This window comes from Heterodontus francisci, chromosome 1, assembly GCF_036365525.1.
Source record: "Heterodontus francisci isolate sHetFra1 chromosome 1, sHetFra1.hap1, whole genome shotgun sequence".
NCBI lineage: Eukaryota > Metazoa > Chordata > Chondrichthyes > Heterodontiformes > Heterodontidae > Heterodontus > Heterodontus francisci.
In genome coordinates this window covers 11692986-11712853 of record NC_090371.1, presented here as the reverse complement: position 1 = coordinate 11712853, position 19868 = coordinate 11692986, and the positions used below count along the sequence as shown (strand labels likewise).

Here is a 19868-nt window from a genome sequence, read left to right as displayed (position 1 = left end):
GTCAATGAGTCTCTGCAGACACTCTTCAGTGTGAGATGTTAAAGCAGCATCGTCAGCAAAGAGGAGTTCTCTGATGAGGACTTTCCGTACTTTGGACTTCGCTCTTAGACGGGCAAGGTTGAGCAACCTGCCATCTGATCTTGTGTGGAGGAAAATTCCTTCTTCTGAAGAATTGAACGTATGTGAGAGCAGCAGTGAGAAGAAGATCCCAAACAGTGTAGGTGCGAGAACACAGCCCTGTTTCATGCCACTCAGGATAGGAAAGGGGTCTGATGAGGCGCCGCTATGCTGAATTGTGCCTTTCATATTCTCATGGAATGAGGTGATGATACATAGTAGCTTTGGTGGACATCTGATCTTTGCTAGTAGTCTGAAGAGACCACGTCTGCTGATGAGGTCAAAGGCTTTGGTGAGAACTATGAAGGCAACGTAGAGGGGCATCTGTTGTTTGCGGCATTTCTGGCGAAGGGAGAACAGCATGTCAATGGTGGATCTCTCTGGTCGAAAGCTGCACTGTGCCTCAGGGTAGACATGCTCAGCCAGCTTCTGGAGTCTGTTTAAAATGACTCGAGCGAAGGCTATCCCCACTATGCTGAGCAGGGAAATTCCACGGTAGTTGTTGCAGTCACAGCCTTGTTCTTATAGAGGGTGATGATATTGGCATCGTGCATGCCCTGTGGTACTGCTCCCTCATCCCAGCACAGGCAAAGCAGTTCATGTAGTGCTGAGAGTCTAGCAGGCTTGGCACTCTTGATTATTTCAGGGGTAATGCCGTCCTTTCCAGGGGCTTTTCCACTGGCTAGAGAATCAATGGCATCACTGAGTTCCAATTTTGTTGGCTGTTCGTCCAGCTCATCCATGACTGGCAGAGACTGGCAGTGACCAGACTTAACCAGCAATGAAACAAAGCATAAACACACAGATATAAATATAAAAGTTCCCTTTTTACTTTAGCCACACATGCACTCACACTCACACACACACTCGCACTCGTTAACCAAAAAATAAAAAGATTTACTCTTTAGAGCTCTAGTACAAAAACAAACAGACAAAAAGAATACTTTGGCCAAATACTTATTAATTCTTTATGAGAAAAGAGAAGATATGGAAAGATGTCAGATGTCCTTTGTTTTGGTTTGGCGTCCCAATATGATCATGGCTGATCTTGGGCTTCAACTCCACTTTCCCGTCTGCTTCTCATTTTCCGTGATTCCCTGAGAGAACATAAATAGGAGCAGAAGTAGGCCCATTCGGCCTCTCAAGCCTGCTTCGCCATTCAATAAGATCATGGCTGATCTGGTTGTGACCTTAACTCAACTTTATTGCCTCCCACCCACAACTCCTTTGGAGATCAAAAATCAGTCTAACTCAGCCTTGAACCTATTCAATGACCCAGCCTCCACTACTCTCTCTGGAAGAGAATCCCAAAGATTAATGACCCCCTGAGAGAAGAAATTCCTCCTCATCTCCATCTTAAAAGCGAGACCCCTTATTTTGAAACTGTGTCCCTTAGTTCTGGGTTCCCCCATGAGGGGAAACATCCTCTCAGAATCTATCGTGTCAAGCCCCCTCAGACTCTTTATTTTTTTTTTAGAACATTACAGCGCAGTACAGGCCCTTCAGCCCTCGATGTTGCGCCGACCTGTGAAACTATCTGACCTACAATATTCCATTTTCATCCATATGTCTATCCAATGACCACTTAAATGCCCTTAAAGTTGGCGAGTCTACTACTGCTGCAGGCAGGGCGTTCCACGCCCCTACTACTCTCTGAGTAAAGAAACTACCTCTGACATCTGTCCTATATCTATCAGCCCTCAACTTAAAGCTATGTCCCCTCGTGTTTGCCATCACCATCCGAGGAAAAAGACTCTCACTATTCACCCTATCTAACCTTCTGATTATCTTATGTCTCTATTAAGTCACCTCTCCTCCTCCTTCTCTCCAACGAAAACAACCTCAAGTCCCTCAGCCTTTCCTCGTAAGACCTTCCCTCCATACCAGGCAACATCCTAGTAAATCTCCTCTGCACCCTTTCCAAAGCTTCCACATCCTTCCTATAATGCGGTGACCAGAACTGCACGCAATACTCCAGGTGCGGTCTCACCAGAGTTTTGTACAGCTGCAGCATGACCTCGTGGCTCCGAAACTCGATCCCCCTACTAATAAAAGCTAACACACCATATGCCTTCTTAACAGCCCTATTAACCTGGGTAGCAACCTTCAGGGATTTATGTACCTGGACACCAAGATCTCTCTGTTCATCTACACTACCAAGAATCTTCCCATTAGCCCAGTACTCTGCATCCCTGTTACTCCTTCCAAAATGAATCACCTCACACTTTTCCGCATTAAACTCCATTTGCTATCTCTCAGCCCAGCTCTGCAGCCTATCTATGTCCCTCTGTACCCTACAACATCCTTCGGCACTATCCACAACTCCACCGACCTTAGTGTCATCCGCAAATTTACTAACCCACCCTTCTACACCCTCTTCCAGGTCATTTATAAAAATGACAAACAGCAGTGGCCCCAAAACAGATCCTTGCGGTACACCACTAGTAACTAAACTCCAGGATGAACATTTGCCATCAACCACCACCCTCTGTCTTCTTTCAGCTAGCCAATTTCTGATCCAAAGCTCTAAATCACCTTCAACCCCATACTTCCGTATTTTCTGCAAAAGCCTACCGTGGGGAACCTTATCAAACGCCTTACTGAAATCCATATACACCACATCCACTGCTTTACCCTCATCCACCTGTTTGGTCACCTTCTCGAAAAACTCAATAAGGTTTGTGAGGCACGACCTACCCTTCACAAAACCGTGCTGACTGTCGCTAATGAACTTATTCTTTTCAAGATGATTATAAATCCGGTCTCTTATAACCTTTTCCAACATTTTACCCACAACCAAAGTAAGGCTCACAGGTCTATAATTACCAGGGCTGTCTCTACTCCCCTTCTTGAACAAGGGGACAACATTTGCTGTCCTCCAGTCTTCCGGCACTATTCCTGTCGACAATGACGACATAAAGATCAAGGACAAAGGCTCTGCAATCTCCTCCCTAGCTTCCCAGAGAATCCTAGGATAAATCCCATCTGGCCCAGGGGACTTATCTATTTTCACACTTTCCAAAATTATATGTTTTGTGATTCATGTACAAGGACACGCAGATCCCTCTGTGCCACAGCATTCTGGAGTCTCTTTGCATGTAAATAATAGATCAAAAATATCTCAATCTCAGCCTTAAATATATTCAATGATGGAGCATCCACAACCCTCTAGGGTAGAGAATTCCAAAGATTCACAACCCTTTGAGTGAAGAAATTTCTCTTCATCTCACTCCTAAATAATCGGCCCCTTATCCTGAAAGTATGCCCTTTCTTCTAGATTCCCCAGCCAGGGGAAACCATGTTTCAGTATCTACCCTATCAAGCCCCTTCATAATCTTGAATATTTCAATGCGATCACCTCTCATTCTTCTAAACTCCAGAGAATATAGGTCCAATTTGCTCAGCCTCTCATCATAGGACAACCCTCTCATCCCAGTGACCAAACTAGTGAACCTTCTCTGTACTGCCTCCAATACAAGTACATCCTTCCTTAAATATAGAGACCAAAATAGTACACAGTATTCGAGATGTGGTTCACCAAATCCTGTACAATTGTAGCAAGACTTCTTTATTCTTGTACTCCAATCCTCTTGCAATAAAGGCCAACGGGCCATTTGTTTTCCTAATTGCTTACTGTAACTGCATGCTGACTTTCTGGATTTTACCTTAGGCGGATGGGAATTCACCACCGACATAAAACTCGATGATGTACCCGCTTTCTCCCAGCCCGGGGATCCTTCCCGCATTTTACGGGTTCCCGGGCTTTAATTGTTCCGTGGCAGCCTGCCACCAGCCTGAGGGAGGAAGTCCCGTCTCATTGAGCTGCCAGCCAATCAGCGGGCCAGCAGCGCCACCAGGATCGGTGGCCGCTGCCGGGACTGCAGCCCTGCCGACCAGATGGATCCAGGAATGGAGGTAAGTTGGGCATGCCTCACCAGGGGATCGGTCCTTCCCTGGTGAGGCTGGAGTGGTCTTTTGGGGGGGGGTTCCCGAGAGTGGGTTGGGAGGTGGGGGCGGCCCTCAATCAGGCACCCTGTACCTGACTGCCATGGCCCCCTGGGGCGCAGAAAGGTCAGCAGCTATCGCTGGGCGGCCTTTCACGTCTCTAGCATGCCCGCTTGCCATGGGTAAAATACCGTGGAGGTGGGCGAAGGCCCTTAAGTGGCCGTTAAATGGCCACTTAAGGGCCTTGATTGGCCTCGGGCGGGCGGGCCATTTCCCTCCTCCCACCCTCCCCGCACGACCGCCGTAAAATCGACCAGAGTCGGAGCCGGGCGGATAGGCAACAAAGAACAGGAACAGGCCATTCGGCCCTCCAAGCCTGCGCCGATCTTGATGCCTGCCTAAACTAACACCTTCTGCACTTCCGGGGTCCATATCCCTCTATTCCCTTCCTATTCATGTATTTGTCAAGATGTTTCTTAAACGTCGCTATCGTATCTGCTTCCACCACCTCCCCTGGCAGCAAGTTCCAGGCACTCACCACCCTCTATGTAAAAAAACTTGCCTTGCACATCCCCTCTAAACTTTGCCCCTCGCACCTTAAACCTATGTTCCCTAGTAACTGACTCTTCCACCCTGGGAAAAAGCTTCTGACTATCCACTCTGTCCATGCCGCTCATAACTTTGTAACCCTCTATCATGTCGCCGCTCCACCTCCGTCGTTCCAGTGAAAACAATGAGTTTTTCCAACCTCTCCTCATAGCTAATGCCCTCCAGACCAGGCAACATCCTAGTAAACCTCCTCTGTACTCTCTCCAAAGCCTCCACGTCCTTCTGGTAGTGTGGCGACCAGAATTGCACGCAATATTCTAAATGTGGCCTAACTAAGGTTCTGTACAGCTGCAACATGACTTGCCAATTTTTATACTCTATGCCCCGACCGATGAAGGCAAGCATGCCGTATGCCTTCTTGACTACCTTATCCACCTGCGTTGCCACTTTCAGTGACCTGTGGACCTGTACGCCCCGATCTCTCTGCCTGTCAATACTCCTAATGGTTCTGCCATTTACTGTATACCTCCCACCTGCATTAGACCTTCCAAAATGCATTACCTCACATTTGTCCGGATTAAACTCCATCTGCCATTTCACCGCTCAAGTCTCCAACTGATCTATATCCTGCGGTATCCTCTGACAATCCTCATCATTAACCGCAACTCCACCAACCTTTGTGTCGTCCGCAAACTTACTAATCAGACCAGCTACATTTTCCTCCAAATCATTTATATACACTACAAACAGCAAAAGTCCCAGCACTGATCCCTGCGGAACACCACTAGTCACATCCCTCCATTCAGAAAAACACCCATCCACTGATACCCTCTGTCTTCTATGACCGAGCCAGTTCTGTATCCATCTTGCCAGCTCACCTCTGATCCCGTGTGACTTCACCTTTTGCACCAGTCTGCCATGCGGGACCTTGTCAAAGGCTTTACTAAAGTCCATATAGATAACATCCACTGCCCTTCCTTCATCAATCCTCCTGGAGCTTCCCGCTCAATTTTACGCCACCTCCACGCCGCCATCTGACCCACTGGAGCGGCATAAAATTCAACCCTTTGTGTTCCTTTTACTAGTGCACCCAAGTCTTTCTGAACATCAACATTTACAATTTTCACGCCTTTTAAAAATATTGTTCTTCTATTCTTATGACCAAAGTCCCCACAATATACTATATCTGCCATCTTGTTGTCCTCTCATTTAGCCTGTCTATGTCTCTTTGGTGCCCGCCTCATAGAGCTTCCATTCCCACCTAGCTTTGTATCGTTAGAAATCTTGGAAACTTGAACTCTTGGTCTCTTTGTTTAAGTCATTAATATAGATTGTGAATAGCTGAGGCCCCAGCACTGATCCTTGCAGCATACTATTACTTACAGCCTGTCAACTGGAAAGTGCCCCATTTATGCCTACTCTTTGCTTCCGGTCCATTTACCCCACTAATATATTACCCCCAATGTCATAAGTCCTTGCCTTTTAACCTTTGATGTGGCACCTTTATTGAGTGCCTTTTGGAAGTCGAACATCAACTGGCTCTCCATTATCTACTCCAAATTTGTCAAATTCAATTTCCCTTTCATAAAACAATGTTGACTTTGTCTGATCATATTATGATTTTCCCTGTGCATGGTTAAGACTTCCTTAATCATAGACTCCAACATTTTCCCAATGACTGATGTCAATTTGACTGGCCTCTAGTTCCCTGCTTTCTCTCGCCTTCCTTTCTTGAATAGCCATGTTATATTTTCTAACTTCCAATCTGCTGGGATTGTCTAGAAGCTAGAAAATTTTGGAAAATCATAACCAGTGCATCCACTATATCTGTAGTCACCTCTTTTAGAACCCTATGATGTAGCCATCAGGCCCGAGGGATTTGTCGGCTTTTAGTCCCTTAAGTTTCTCCAATACTTTTTCTCTGCTGATATTAATTACCTTAAGGTACTCACTCTTATTTCTTTTTTTCTTCTTCTTCTTCTTTGGCCTCCTTGTCTCGAGAGACAATTGGTAAGTGCCTGGTGGTGGCCAGTGGTTTGTGAAGCAGCGCCTGAAGTGGCTATAAAGGCCTATTCTAGAGTGACAGACTTCCACAGGCGCTGCAGATAAAATTGGTTCTCAGGGCTGTTACACAGTTGGCTCTCTCCTTGCGCTTCTGTCTTTTTTCCTACCAACAGCCAATTCTCTTCGACTCGCCATTCTTCAGCCCCGCCTTTATGGCTGTCCATCAGCTCTGGCGATCAGTGACAACTGACTCCCACGACTTGTGGTCAATGTCACAGGACTTCATGTCGCGTTTGCAGACATCTTTAAAGCAGAGACATGGGCGGCCGGTGGGTCTGATACCAGTGATGAGCTCTCTGTACAATGCGTACTTGGGGATCCTGCCGTCGTCTGTGCAGCTCACATGGCCAAGCCATCTCAAGCGCCGCTTGCTCAGTAGCGTGTATATCCTTGGGATATTGGCCGCCTCGAGGGCTCACTCTTATTAGCCGCTTGGTTACCTTGAAGATTGAAGTAATTGATTTTGGTCCCTTCTCCAAACTCTGTTCCCTAGCTACCGACTCCATCCTTCTCCCTGGCTCTGAGACAAAACCAGTCTGTTCACAATCTTGGTGTCATATTTGATCCTGAGATGAGCTTCTGACCACATATTCGTGTCATCACTAAGGTGATGACTCTGTAACATCAGCTGATTTCACCCCTCTCTCAGCTCATCTGCTACTGAAACCATTTTTGTTACCTGTAGACTCGACTATTCCAGCACACTCCTGGCTAGTCTCCCACATTCTACCCTCTGTAAACTTGAGCTCTTCGGAAACTCTGCTGCCCATGTCTTCACTCACATAAGTCCCATTCCTATATCACCCCTGTGTTTGCTGACATAGATTGGTTCCCAGTCAAGCAACGTCTTGATTTTAAAATTCTCATCCTTGTTTCAAACCCCTCCATGGCCTCACCCATCCCTATCTCTGTAAACTCCAGCCCCACAACCCTCCAGGATCTGTGCTCCTCTAATTCTGGCATCTTGAGGATCCTGATTTCAATCGCTTCACCAGCTCTGGAATTCTCTCCCGACACCTCTCCACCTCGCTTTCCTCCTTTAAGACACTCCTTAAAGTCTACCTCTTTGACCAAGCTTTTGGTCATCTGTCCTAATATCTCCTTAATGTGGCTTGGTGTTATATTTTGTTTTATAATACTCCTGTGAAGCGCTGTGGAATGTTTTATTATGTTAAAGACGATATACAAATATAAGTTGGTTTTGCTACAGTTTAGAATCAAATGCTGTATTTTAACTTTTTTTTTGTCAAATTATCTTTCTCCTCTTGCCAACCTCAACAGCTGACTCCAATGTCTAAGTTCATCTTGGGTTACGTCGGAGCAGTTACCAGCGCAGTCTCAATAGCAGTGAGTAATCTGACATCTCTATATGTGATCTGTTCAGGCTTCTGCAGGCACAGGACACAACAGTTAATAGGCCAACCACATTCTGCAGGTCACAGAATGTGGCTGAAGTAAATACTACCCTTGTAGGTTTTGATGGAGTAAATAAAAATGAGGGTCGGTAACCAGATGACACCAGAAATTTAAGATAACTGACAAGAGAACCAGAGGAAAGATGACTATTTTTCTTTACACCGCATGTTTTATGATCCAGAATGCACTGTCAGAAAGGGTACAGGAAGCAGATTCAGTAGTAACTATTAAAAGGGAATTGATTATGCACTTGAAGGGGAAATATTTGGAGGGCTTTGAGCAAAGAACACAGGGAGTGTGGGACTAATTGGCTAGCTCTACCAAAGAGCCAGCAGAAGCACAATAGGCCAAATGGCCACCATCTGTGTGGTATAAGGCTATGATAAGGCTATCCAAACAGCAAGAATGGGTTTAGTAATACAGTATTAATCCTGAGGTTAAACAGGCTTGGGTTGTTTTCGCTGGAGCAGAGAAGACTGAGGGGCGATCTGATCGAGGTGTACAAGATTATGAGGGGCATGGACAGAGTGGATAGGGAGCAGCAGAAGGGTCAGTTACGAGGGGTCACAAGTTTAAGGTGAGGGGCGGGAGGTTTAAGGGGGCTTTGAGGAAGAACTTTTTTACCCAGAGGGTGGTGACGGTCTGGAATGCCCTGCCTGGGAGGGTGGTAGGTGCAGGTTGCCTCACATCCTTTAAAAAGTACCTGGATGAGCACTTGGCACGTCATAACATTCAAGGCTATGGGCCAAGTGCTGGCAAATGGTATTAGGTAGACAGGTCAGGTGTTTTAATGCATCGGTGCAGACTCGATGGGCCGAAGGGCCACTTCTGCACTGTATTATTCTGTGATTCTGAACCTGGGATACATTCTCCTCCTTTCACTAATTTTAGCAAAGAAGTAGATTTGAGTTAAAGTGGTGTTGCACTCCATTCAGTCCACCTGAACAAGTCGAAAACTGCTCAATGAGATGACTTGTCTTGGAAGTAAAATTCATCACACTATGGAACTCTAGATCCTCCATCGCTTAGCTGATTTTGATAAGTTCTAGCCGGTTGTCCTTCAAATAATGATCTTTTTAAAAAATTGCAGGAGCAGGTGTCACACCCATACAATCTGAACTTATGAACTATAAAATGAACTCAAGAAGACCTGAAATGGATATTTCTTTTGTAAACAAAATGGAGTAAGAGTCAGGTGACCCTTCCTGTCCACACATTACACATAGAACAAGAACCCAAAGCTAATTTTGATGTCTGGACAAGTCCTGGAGAAGTCATTAAATACAAACATCCCCGGGCACATCCCTGAGAAATTGTTAAAATTCAAATGACCTTTTCTGTGGAAATGGCTGCTTCTCTCCAACTGTTTGGGTTAACAATACTTTCACAGACTTTTTCACTCCAAACTCAAAATCCAAAGCATGGGTGTGAGAAAACCTACTTTATCAAGGTGAGATAAGGATGAATGACACCCGGACTCCAGTCTGCTGCAACCTCCCAAGCCTTTCTTCAGTGAACAGTGGGGAGGGATTAAACTAAATTGTCAGGGGGACGGGAACCTGAGAGGGAGCTCGGATTGAAGGGAAGCAAAACTTGTGACTTGTCTGGGGTGTGGGAACCAGGAGCAAGTATTAGAGAGGAATACCAAGCTGCACAGAATACTGGGGAGATGGATAGAACTAGAGTAGGGAATAGTACGTTATTAAGGGCATCAGAGTAGGGGAGAAAGTAATGAAGTCTGAATCAGGGTTAATGTGCATGTATGTAAATGCATGGAGTGTGGTTAATAAGACTGGTGAGGTACAGGCGCAGATTGCCATGTGTAAATAAGATGTTGTGGCTATAACAGAGACCTGGCTCAAAGAAGGGCGGGAGTGGGTGTTATATATTCCTGGATACAAGATGTTCAGAAAAGATAGGAAAGGGAGAAAAGGGGGAGGGCTGGCGTTAATGATTAAGGAGAGCATTACAGTGCTGGAGAAAAAGGATGTCACAGAGGGGTCGAGGACAGAATCAATTTGGCTAGAGCTAAGGAACAAAAAAGGTGCAGTTACATTAAGTCAGACAGTACAGGGGTTTAAAATTGATAAAGAGGAAGTATTAGATAGGCTGTCTGCACTTAAAGTGGATAAGTCACCAGGGCCGAATGAGATGCATCCAAGGATATTGAGGGAAGTGAGGGTGGAAATTGCTGAGGCACTGGCCATAATTTTCCAGTCTTCCTTAGAGTCGGGGGTGGTGCCAGAGGACTGGAGAATTGCAAACGTTACACCCTTGTTCAAAAAAGGGTGTAAAGATAAGCCCAGCAACTACAGGCCAGTCAGTTTAACTTCAGTGGTGGGAAAACTTCTAGAAAAAATAATTCGGGTCAAAATCAATAGTCTCATGGACCATTGCGAGTTAATTCAGGAAAGCCAGCATGGATTTCTTAAGGAAAAATCATGTTTAACTAACTTGCTGGAGTTTTTTGAGGAGGTAACAGAGTAGGAGGGTTGATGAGGGCAATACTGTTGATGTCATGTACATGGACTTTCAAAAGGCCATGCCACACAACAGACTTGTGAGAAAACTTGTGGCTCATGGAATAAAAGAGATAGTAGCAACATAGATACGAAGTTGGCTGAGTGACGGGAAACAAAGAGCAGTGGTTTTTGGATGTTTTTCGGGCTGGAGGAAGGTTTATAGTGAAGTTCCCTGGGGATCAGTGTTGAGACCTTTGCTTTTCCTGATATATATTAAAGATGTAGACCTTGGTGTACAGGGTGCAATTTCAAAGTTTTCAGATGATACAAGGCTTGGAAGTATGGTGAACTGTGAGGAGGATACTGTAGAACTTCAGAAGGAGATAGACAAGTTGGTGGAATAGGAAGACAGGTGGCAGATGAAGTTCAATGCCGAGAAATGTGAAGTGATTCATTTTGGTAGGAAGAGCTTGGAGAGACAATATAAAATAAAGGGTACAATTCTAAAGGGGGTGCAGGAGCAGAGGGACCTAGGTGTATATGTGCATAAGCCATTGAAGATGGCAGGACAGGTTGAGAGAGTGGTTAATAAAACTTACAGTATCCTGGGCTCTATTAATAGGGACATAGAGTACAAGAGCAAGAAAGTTATGTTGAACTTGTATAAGGCACTAGCTTGGCCTCAGCTGGAGTATTGCATCCAATTTCTGGGTGCCGCGCTTGAGGAAAAATGTGAAGGCATTGGAGAGAGTACAGAAAAGCTTCACGAGAATGGTTCCAAGGATGAGGAATTTCAGTTATGAAGATAGATTGGAGAAGTTAGGACTGTTTTTCTTGGAGAAGAGAAGTCTGAGAGCTGATTTGATAGAAGTATTCAAAACTGTTCCCACTCTGAAATGATCGAGAACGAGAGGGCACAGATTGAAAGTATTTGGTAAGAGAAGCAAAAGTGACATGAGGAAAATAAAAGCAAAATACTGCAGATGCTGATATGAGGAAAAACTTTTTCATGCAGCTAGTGGTTAAGTTCAGGAATGTGCTGTCTGAGAACTTGGTGGAGGAAGGTTCAATTGAAGCATTCAAAAGGGAATTAGACTGTTATATGAAAAGGAAGAATGCGCAGGGCTACGGGGAGAAGGCAGGGGAATGGAACTGAGGGAGTTGCTCTTTCAGAGAGGCGGTGTGGACATGATGGGCTGAATGGCCTCCATCTGCGCTGTAACAATTCTGTGAACAAGGGAAAAGAATATACAGACCTGCACCATTTCAAATCTTCACCCCAGGGAAAGCAACTTTAACAGAGGACTCTTTAAAAATCATCAGAGTTAACGCATGTATCTTCATAATCTCTATCTTTTCTTGAGTGTGTGTATCTGTACACATGAGAGAATGGTTGTTGTTACGTATATTTCAGATACTGTATAATAAACATTTATTTGTCTTTTAAATTTACGATAAAACCTGTCACTTGTCTATTCTTGACCATTAAAGCATTTAGGGGTTGAAAAAAACCTTCTTTAAAAAAAAAAACACTGCCTTCGGTCAGTTGAGAGATGAAAAAGAGGGAACTATCCCTAGCTTCTCACCCATCCGTAGCACAGGTGACACAGGCTGCATCAGAGGGTTAGGGTTTTTTGTGAACTAAGTTTTCACAGTGAGGATAGGAAAACTGTAGAATGGTATATTTGGAGCACAGGAAGAATGATGAGATAAATTCAGAGGAACACTGACTAAAGTCTTGATAAAATTGAGACACAAAACTTTGTGTTGGAGAATGATCAGATACTGTAGGAAACAAGGGTTTGCTTTTATTTGCAGTCTGACTGAAATTATGTAGATGAATTCAAAAGTCAAGCATTTAGAGCATTAGTTTGAAATAGGAACACAGGAACAACCTGTCAGCCTGCTCCACCATTCAGCTGGATCAGGGCTGATCTGCACCTCAACTCCATTTACTCATCTTTGCTGCGTGTTCCTTGATAACCTTAGATAATAAAATCTATCAGTTTCATTCTTGAAAATGTCAATTGACCCCAGCATCCTCAGCCTTTTGGGGAAGAGTGTTCCACTTCTCCACAAACCTATGTGTGGAAAAAGTACTTCCTAATTCAAATCCTGAATGGTCTAGCTCTAATTTTAGGATTCTGCCCCCTTGTTCTGGACTCCCCCACTGAAGAAATAGTTTCTCCCTCTCTACTACTGTAGTTATTCAAATATCAAAAAAAATTAATGTAAGGTAACCTGGCTGTCATCACATCCCAGACTGCATGTCTTTAAATCACCACACCGCAACCCCTACCCGCTACCACCGCCCCCTCCGCTGCATGACTCGCCCCAACACCTTTTTCCCTCCAGAGGGTTTCCAGGCTGATAGTATCCTGAGGAAGGACAAAAAGGGAAAACAAATTGGCCTTCACTATCTTTGCAGAACTTAACGCTGAAAGTAGCCAGAAGAATGAGGTGAAAGAAATCTGGGTAACCTTGGATTACAACTATCTCATAGCTCTACAGTAGGATCTGAGGAAACACAAGCTAGTCGTGATGGGGAGTCACATGACTTCATATAATCGTTTCAACCACGGTTCACTGGGTAGCACTCTCGACTCTGAATTACCAGGTTGTGGGTTCAAGCCTCAGAGGTGCCATCCATATTCCATGGCACTGTTTGAAATAAGAGCAGGGAACCTCTCCTGCTGTCCTGGTCAACATTATCTGACAACCAATATCTAAAAAACGGATTATCTGATCATTATCACATTGCTGTTTGTGGTCCTTGCTACGTACAAAATTCACTGCCATATTTCCTACATTACAATCGTAGCTACACTTCAAAAGTATTTCATTATTTGTAAAGTGCTTTGAGACAGTGAAATGTGGTATATGAATGCAAGTTTTTCTTTTAATAACCTCACAGCAAATTCACCCAAAAGTTCCTTTGATAAAGGCAGTGTAGATTTAAGCCACACAAACCAGGGTTCAGTTCCAGAATGTGCAGAACTACTTTGGCTTGGCTATAATTTAACTTCAACCCCCACATTCTGAACTATAAACAAATGCTCTTAAGCCTTATCATTATCTAATGACCCCCCTGCTAGAAAGTACACTTGTAGACAGCCTTCTCTGCTGACGGTCATCATTCAGGATCAGACATGAAGAGTGATCATTGGGTGTGCTTCTGGATTGGTGGCAGACACCTGTGGAAATGTAACCCAGTTTCAGAAGAGGAAGGAATATTTGTTGAAATAAAAATGTATCAAAGAAAACAGAAAATACTGGAGACATAAAAGCAAAATATTGCGGATGCTGGAAATCTGAGATAAAAACAAGAAATGCTGGAATCACTGAGCAGGTCTGGCAGCATCTGTGGAAAGAGAAGCAGAGTTAACGTTTCGGGTCAGTGACCCAGTTCCGAAGAAGGGTCACTAACCCGAAACGTTAAATACTGGAGACAATTTGCATCTGTGAAGAGAGAAACAGAGTTAATGGGAATGGGGGGGGGCTGGGTTGACGGGGAAGTGCTCGTATGTTAACCCGCCCATTACGTAACTGACAGGATTGAGTGTTACGCCCTGTCCAATTCTACTTTCTATTCAATTCAATGCAGAGTTAATATTGGGCCGGTGTAAAACTGGTGCTCCACTTGATCCCTTGGGTTTACCACCAACATGTTAAATTAAAATTACCCCAATTAGTATTTCAGGTTTCAGGTCAATAGCCTTTCATCACCACAGTTCTGACGAAAGGTCATTGACCTGAAGTGCTATCGCTGTTTCTCCCTCCACAGATGCTGCCTGACCTGCTTAGTTTTTCCTGCATCTTCTTTCATTATCTCAGATTTCCAGCATCTGGAGTGTTTTTGCTTTTGATTAAATAAGAAAAGTGCCCTTGTTCCTCGGCTTAACTGACAAGATGATGATGCATTAGATTACTGTAAGTCTGTAGTTGGCATACTTGCTTAAAGAATGGTATACAATACTAATTCGCTACATTTTCTAATGAGCTGAGTTTATCCTTATCATTCAGACACTTGGAGCCATAACAGAAAATATCATTTTTACTGCTACTGGTGTTGACACAACACTCAGCAATATCACAGTGACAAAACCCAAATGATCTTTAAGATCAGTGGCAACACAGGTAGACAGGGTGGTGAAGAAGGCGTATGGCATGCTTGCCTTCATTGGCCGAGGCATTGAGTACAAGAGTTGGGACGTCGTGTTGCAGTTGTATATAACGTTGGTTAGGCCGCATTTGGAGTACTGTGTGCAGTTCTGGTTGCACTACAGGAAAAATGTGATTAAGCTAGATAGGGTGCAGAAAAGATTCACAAGGATGTTGTCTGGTTTGGAGGGCTTGAGTTATAAATAGAGATTGGATAGGCTGGGTCTGCTTTCCCTGGAGCGAAGGAGGCTGAGAGGGGACATGATAGAGGTATATAAAATTATGAGGTATACATAGGGTAGATTAAGCCAGAGCCTGTTTCCCATGGTAGGGGTGACTAAAATTAGAGGGCATAGATTTAAGGTGAGAGGGAGGAGGTTTAAAGGGGATCAAAGGGGTATATTTTTCACACAAAGAATAGTGGGTATCTGGAATGAGCTGCCTGAGGAGGTGGTGGAGGCAGGAACAGGAGCAACATTTAAGAGGCATCTGGACAGGTACTTGAATGAGCAAGGCATAGAGGGATATGGAATTAATGCAGGCAGGTGGGATTAGTATAGATAGGCATTATGGTTGGCATGGACGTGGTGGGCTGAAGGGCCTGTTTCTGTGCTGTACAACTCTATGACTCTATTGTTCAGTTCTGCCACAGCATTCTCTCTAAACTGTCTTCTATTTGCCCTGTTAGATTTAGGGAAGTTTCACAACAAAATGAATGCTTATAATGACCACAGTATAATTACATAGAATTTACAGGCTCTCTGCAAACCAATCCAGTCAGTCCCATTCCCCCACTCTATTCCCGCATCCCTGCAATCCCCCCTTATCTCTCACTCAAAACCTTAAATCTCTGTCCCCTAGTCATACTATAAGCTAATGGGAACAGCTTTTCTTTGTCTGCCTTACCTAAATCTGTCATAATCTTGTGCACCTCTATCAAATCTCTCCTCTCAACGATCCTTCCTAAAGTGTGGAGACCAGAACTGGATGCAGTACTCTAGTTGTAGCCTAACCAGAGCTTTATAAAGGTTCAGCATAACTTCCCTTCTTTTGTACTCAATACCTCTATTTATGAAGCCCAAAATGCCTTGCACTTTGCTAACCACACTCTCAATATGTCCTACCATCTTCAAAGATCTAAGCACATGAACTCCCAGGTCTCTCTGTTCCTGCACACTCTTTAGAACTGTGCCATTAAGTCTATATTGACTCTCCCTATCCCTTCTGACAAAATGCATCACCTCACACTTCTCTATTAAACTCCATCTGCCACTTGTCTGCCCAATCTGCTAGCCTATTTATGTCCTGTTGCCCTTAATTGATATAATCCTCACTGTTTGCCACACCTCCAAGTTTGATATCAATGGCAGATTTTGAAGTTTTACTCTGCATTCCAATATCCAAGTGTATATATATCACAATAAATAACACTCCACTGGAAGTGGTTAGCAGATTCTGTTACCTTGGATCTACGATGCCAGACAATCTGTCCCTTGATGCAGAGCTCGATACACACACAGGGAAAGCAGCGACTACCTTTGGCCAGCTCGCAAAACGCATATGTGACAACACCAAGCTGACTCTGAGGACCAAGCTGATGGTTTATAAGGCTTGTGTTCTCAGCACTTTGCTGTATGGCTGAGAAACATGGGTGACTTACAGATACCAGGAAAAGAAGCTCAATAATTTCCATCTTTGCTGTCTGTGGCACATTATGGGTATATCCTGGCAGGACAAAATTACAAATGTGGCAGTCCTCTCAAAGGCAGAGCTCCCAAGTGTGTTGGCACTACTCAAACAGAGGCAGCTTCGGTGGATCAAACACATCCGCAGGATGGAAGACGGTTGCATTCTCAAATACCTTGTGTATGGTGAGGTAGCTGGGGACAGATGACCAGTGGGGCGCTGAAAGCTCCACTTCAAGGATTCTTGCAAGCATGATATGAAAGCCTAAATTTCGACTATCGCACTTGGGAGTCACTAGTTGGCGAAAGAGGGGAATGGCGACTCATCCTGTGGACTGGCATGCATTACCACGATGACATGCAGCTTGGCAACAGGCACCAATGTCAAAAACAACAACTCACAGTGTCACTTGGCAGCTTCACGTGCAGCACTTGTGGTACAACCTGGCTGTCAAGGATTGGCTTTCACAGCCATTAGCAAAGGTGCACCAAGAGAAGACGCCCCACGTAAATGGTTTGTTTGTTGCGGACCATCATCTTTCATAGAGGGAAGGATGCCAACCCTATGTATTTATCAAAAAAAACAGTGGTCCTAACACTGATGCTTGGGGAACACCACTGTCTACCATCCTTCAGTCTGAAAAACATTTACCACTGTTTTCTGTCCTTAGGCCAATTCTTTATTCAAACTGACACTGATCCTCCTATTCCATGAGTGTCAATTTTGTTAACCAGCCTTTTTTGTGGTACTTTGTCAAGTGCTTTCTTAAAATACATGTAGACAACATAGACTGCATTCCCCTCATCAGCCTTCTCTGCTACTTCATCAAAAAATTTAATGAGAATAGTCAAACATGATCTGCTTTTAACAAATACATGCTGGCTCTCCTTAATTAACTCAAACCTCTCCAAGTGCCTGTTAATTCTTTTCTTGATTATTGGCCAGAATTTTTCTGAGGCGGCAGAAGTCCCACCTCTGGGGCCGAAAGTGGGGAGCGATCCCACATCGACAGATAGCGGGACCCGGGGCCACATTTTGCTGTCAGCAGACAAGTAGAGGGCTGCCATTCGATTAAGGACAGTGGCCCTCCCCCAGGAGCTGTCGGCCCAATCAGAGGGCCGGCAGCTCAGCAGCCTCAGCAGCACCATAGTTAGCAGTGGCCATTGCTGGGGCTGCAGCTGCTGGATGAGGGCTCCTCAATGGACGGGCACTCTTGAAAAGGGATGTGAGTTTGGCGGGCGGTGGTCGCCAAGGTCAGGAGGTGCCACTGCCATGGGGTTATCCATTGCCGCCAAGGGGCTCTTAAAGGAGGGCCAACCCCACCCCCGGAGTCAGTTTGTCGCCACCAAATTTCACTGGGCACTCTCTCCAGGTGGTGGAGGGCCCTGCCGATGTAGCCAAAATTCCCATGGAGGCTGCAAGTGGCCCTTAATTGACCACTTAAGTGGCCCAGTGGGAAGCAGATCTGCCAGCTTTCCACCACTGGCAAAATTGCTTAGTGGCAGGAAGATGTCAGGTACCTCCCTGACACTAGCCCATGCAACTTTTCCAGCCTTCCTGCCTCCCACTCTGTCCCCAAAGGGCTGGTAAAATTGAGTCCATTATTTCTGAATCCTTGCGCAGCACTGATGCTAGACTGACTGGCCTGTAGTTACTACGAATGTCCTAACACCCTTTCTTGAAAAAGGGTATTACATGTGCCACTTTCCAATCCTCTGGCACCTCCCCTGTATCTAGATACAACATAGAACAGGCCCTTCGGCCCATGATGTTGTGCCGAACCTTTAACCTACTCTAAGATCAAACTAACTACCTATCCTTCATTCTACTATCATCCATGTACCTATCCAAGAGTCGCTTAAATGCCCCTAATGTATCTGCTTCTACAACCACCGCTGGCAGCGCATTCCACGCACCCACCACTCTCTGTGTAAAGAACCTACCTCTGACATCTCCCCGAAACCTTCCTCCAATCACCTTAAAATTATGCCCCCTGGTGATAGCCCTTTCCACCCTGGGAAAAAGTCTCTGACTATCCACTCTATCTATGCCTCTCATCATCTTGTACCCCTCTATCAAGTCACCTCTCATCCTTCTTTGCTCCAATGAGAAAAGCCCTAGCTCCCTCAATCCTTCTTCGTAGGACATGCCCTCCAGTCCAGGCAGCATACTGGTAAATCTCCTCTGCACCCTCTCTAAAGCTTCCACATCCTTCCTATAATGAGGCGACCAGAACTGAACACAATATTCCGTGTGGTCGAACCAGGGCCTTATAGAGCTGCAGCATAACCTCGTGGCTCTTAAACTCAATCCCCCTGTTAATGAAAGCCAACACACCATATGCCTTCTTAACAACCCTATCAACTTGGGTGGCAACTTTGAGCGATCTATGGACATGTACCCCAAGATCCCTCTGTTCCTCCACACTACCAAGAATCCTGTCTTTAAGCCTGTATTCCGCATTCAAATTCGACCTTCCAAAATGAATCACTTCACACTTTTCCAGGTTGAACTCCATCTGCCACTTCTCAGCCCAGCTCTGCATCCTGTCAATGTCCCGTTGCAACCTACAACAGCCTTCCACACCATCCACAACTCCAGCAACCTTCATGTCATCGGCAAACTTGCTAACCCAGCCTTCCACTTCCTCATCCAAGTCATTTATAAAAATCACAAAGAGCAGAGGTCCCAGAACAGATCCTTGTGGAACACCACTGGTCACCGAGCTCCATGCTGAATACTTTCCATCTACTACCACCCTCTGACTTCTATGGGCCAGCCAATTTTGTATCCAGACAGCCAACTTTCCCTGAATCCCATGCCTTCTTACTTTCTGAATGAGCCGACCATGGGGAACCTTATCAAACGACTTGCTAAAATCCATATACACCACATCCACTGCTCTTCCTTCATCAATGTGTTTTGTCACATCTTCAAAGAATTCAATAAGGTTTGTGAGGCATGACCTGCCCCTCACAAAGCCATGCTGACTATCTCTAATCAAACCATGCTTTTCCAAATAATCATAAATCCTGTCTCTCAGAATCCTCTCCAATAATTTGCCCACTACCAACGTAAGACTGACTGGTCTATAATTCCCAGGGTTTTCCCTATTCCCTTTCTTGAACAAGGGAACAACATTTGCCACCCTCCAATCATCCGGTACTACTCCAGTGGACAGTGAAGACGCAAAGATCATCGCCAAAGGCGCAGCAATCTCTTCCCTCGCTTCCCGTAATATCCTTGGGTATATCCCGTCTGGCCCCGGGGACATATCTGTCCTCATATTCAAAATTTCCAGCACATCCTCCCTCTTAACCTCAACCTGTTCGAGCATATCAGCCTGTTCCACGCTGTCCTCACAAACGACCAGGTCCCTCTACTAGTGAATACTGAAGGAAAGTATTCATTTAGGACCTCCCCTACCTCCTCTGACTCCAGGCACAAGTTCCCTCCACTATCCCTAAT

At 45.0% G+C, this 19868-nt stretch overlaps 1 protein-coding gene across 2 annotated transcripts in view; it reads left to right on the top strand.

Moving 5' to 3' along the window:
* LOC137367738 (sideroflexin-5-like) overlaps positions 1-19868 on the top strand; it is a 297384-nt gene that overhangs the window by 91360 nt on the left and 186156 nt on the right. For both annotated transcript variants that reach the window (XM_068028670.1, XM_068028669.1), the window contains exon 9: positions 7957-8022. In XM_068028670.1, the coding sequence (XP_067884771.1) occupies positions 7957-8022 (66 nt within the window). The remainder of the gene's footprint in view (positions 1-7956; positions 8023-19868) is intronic.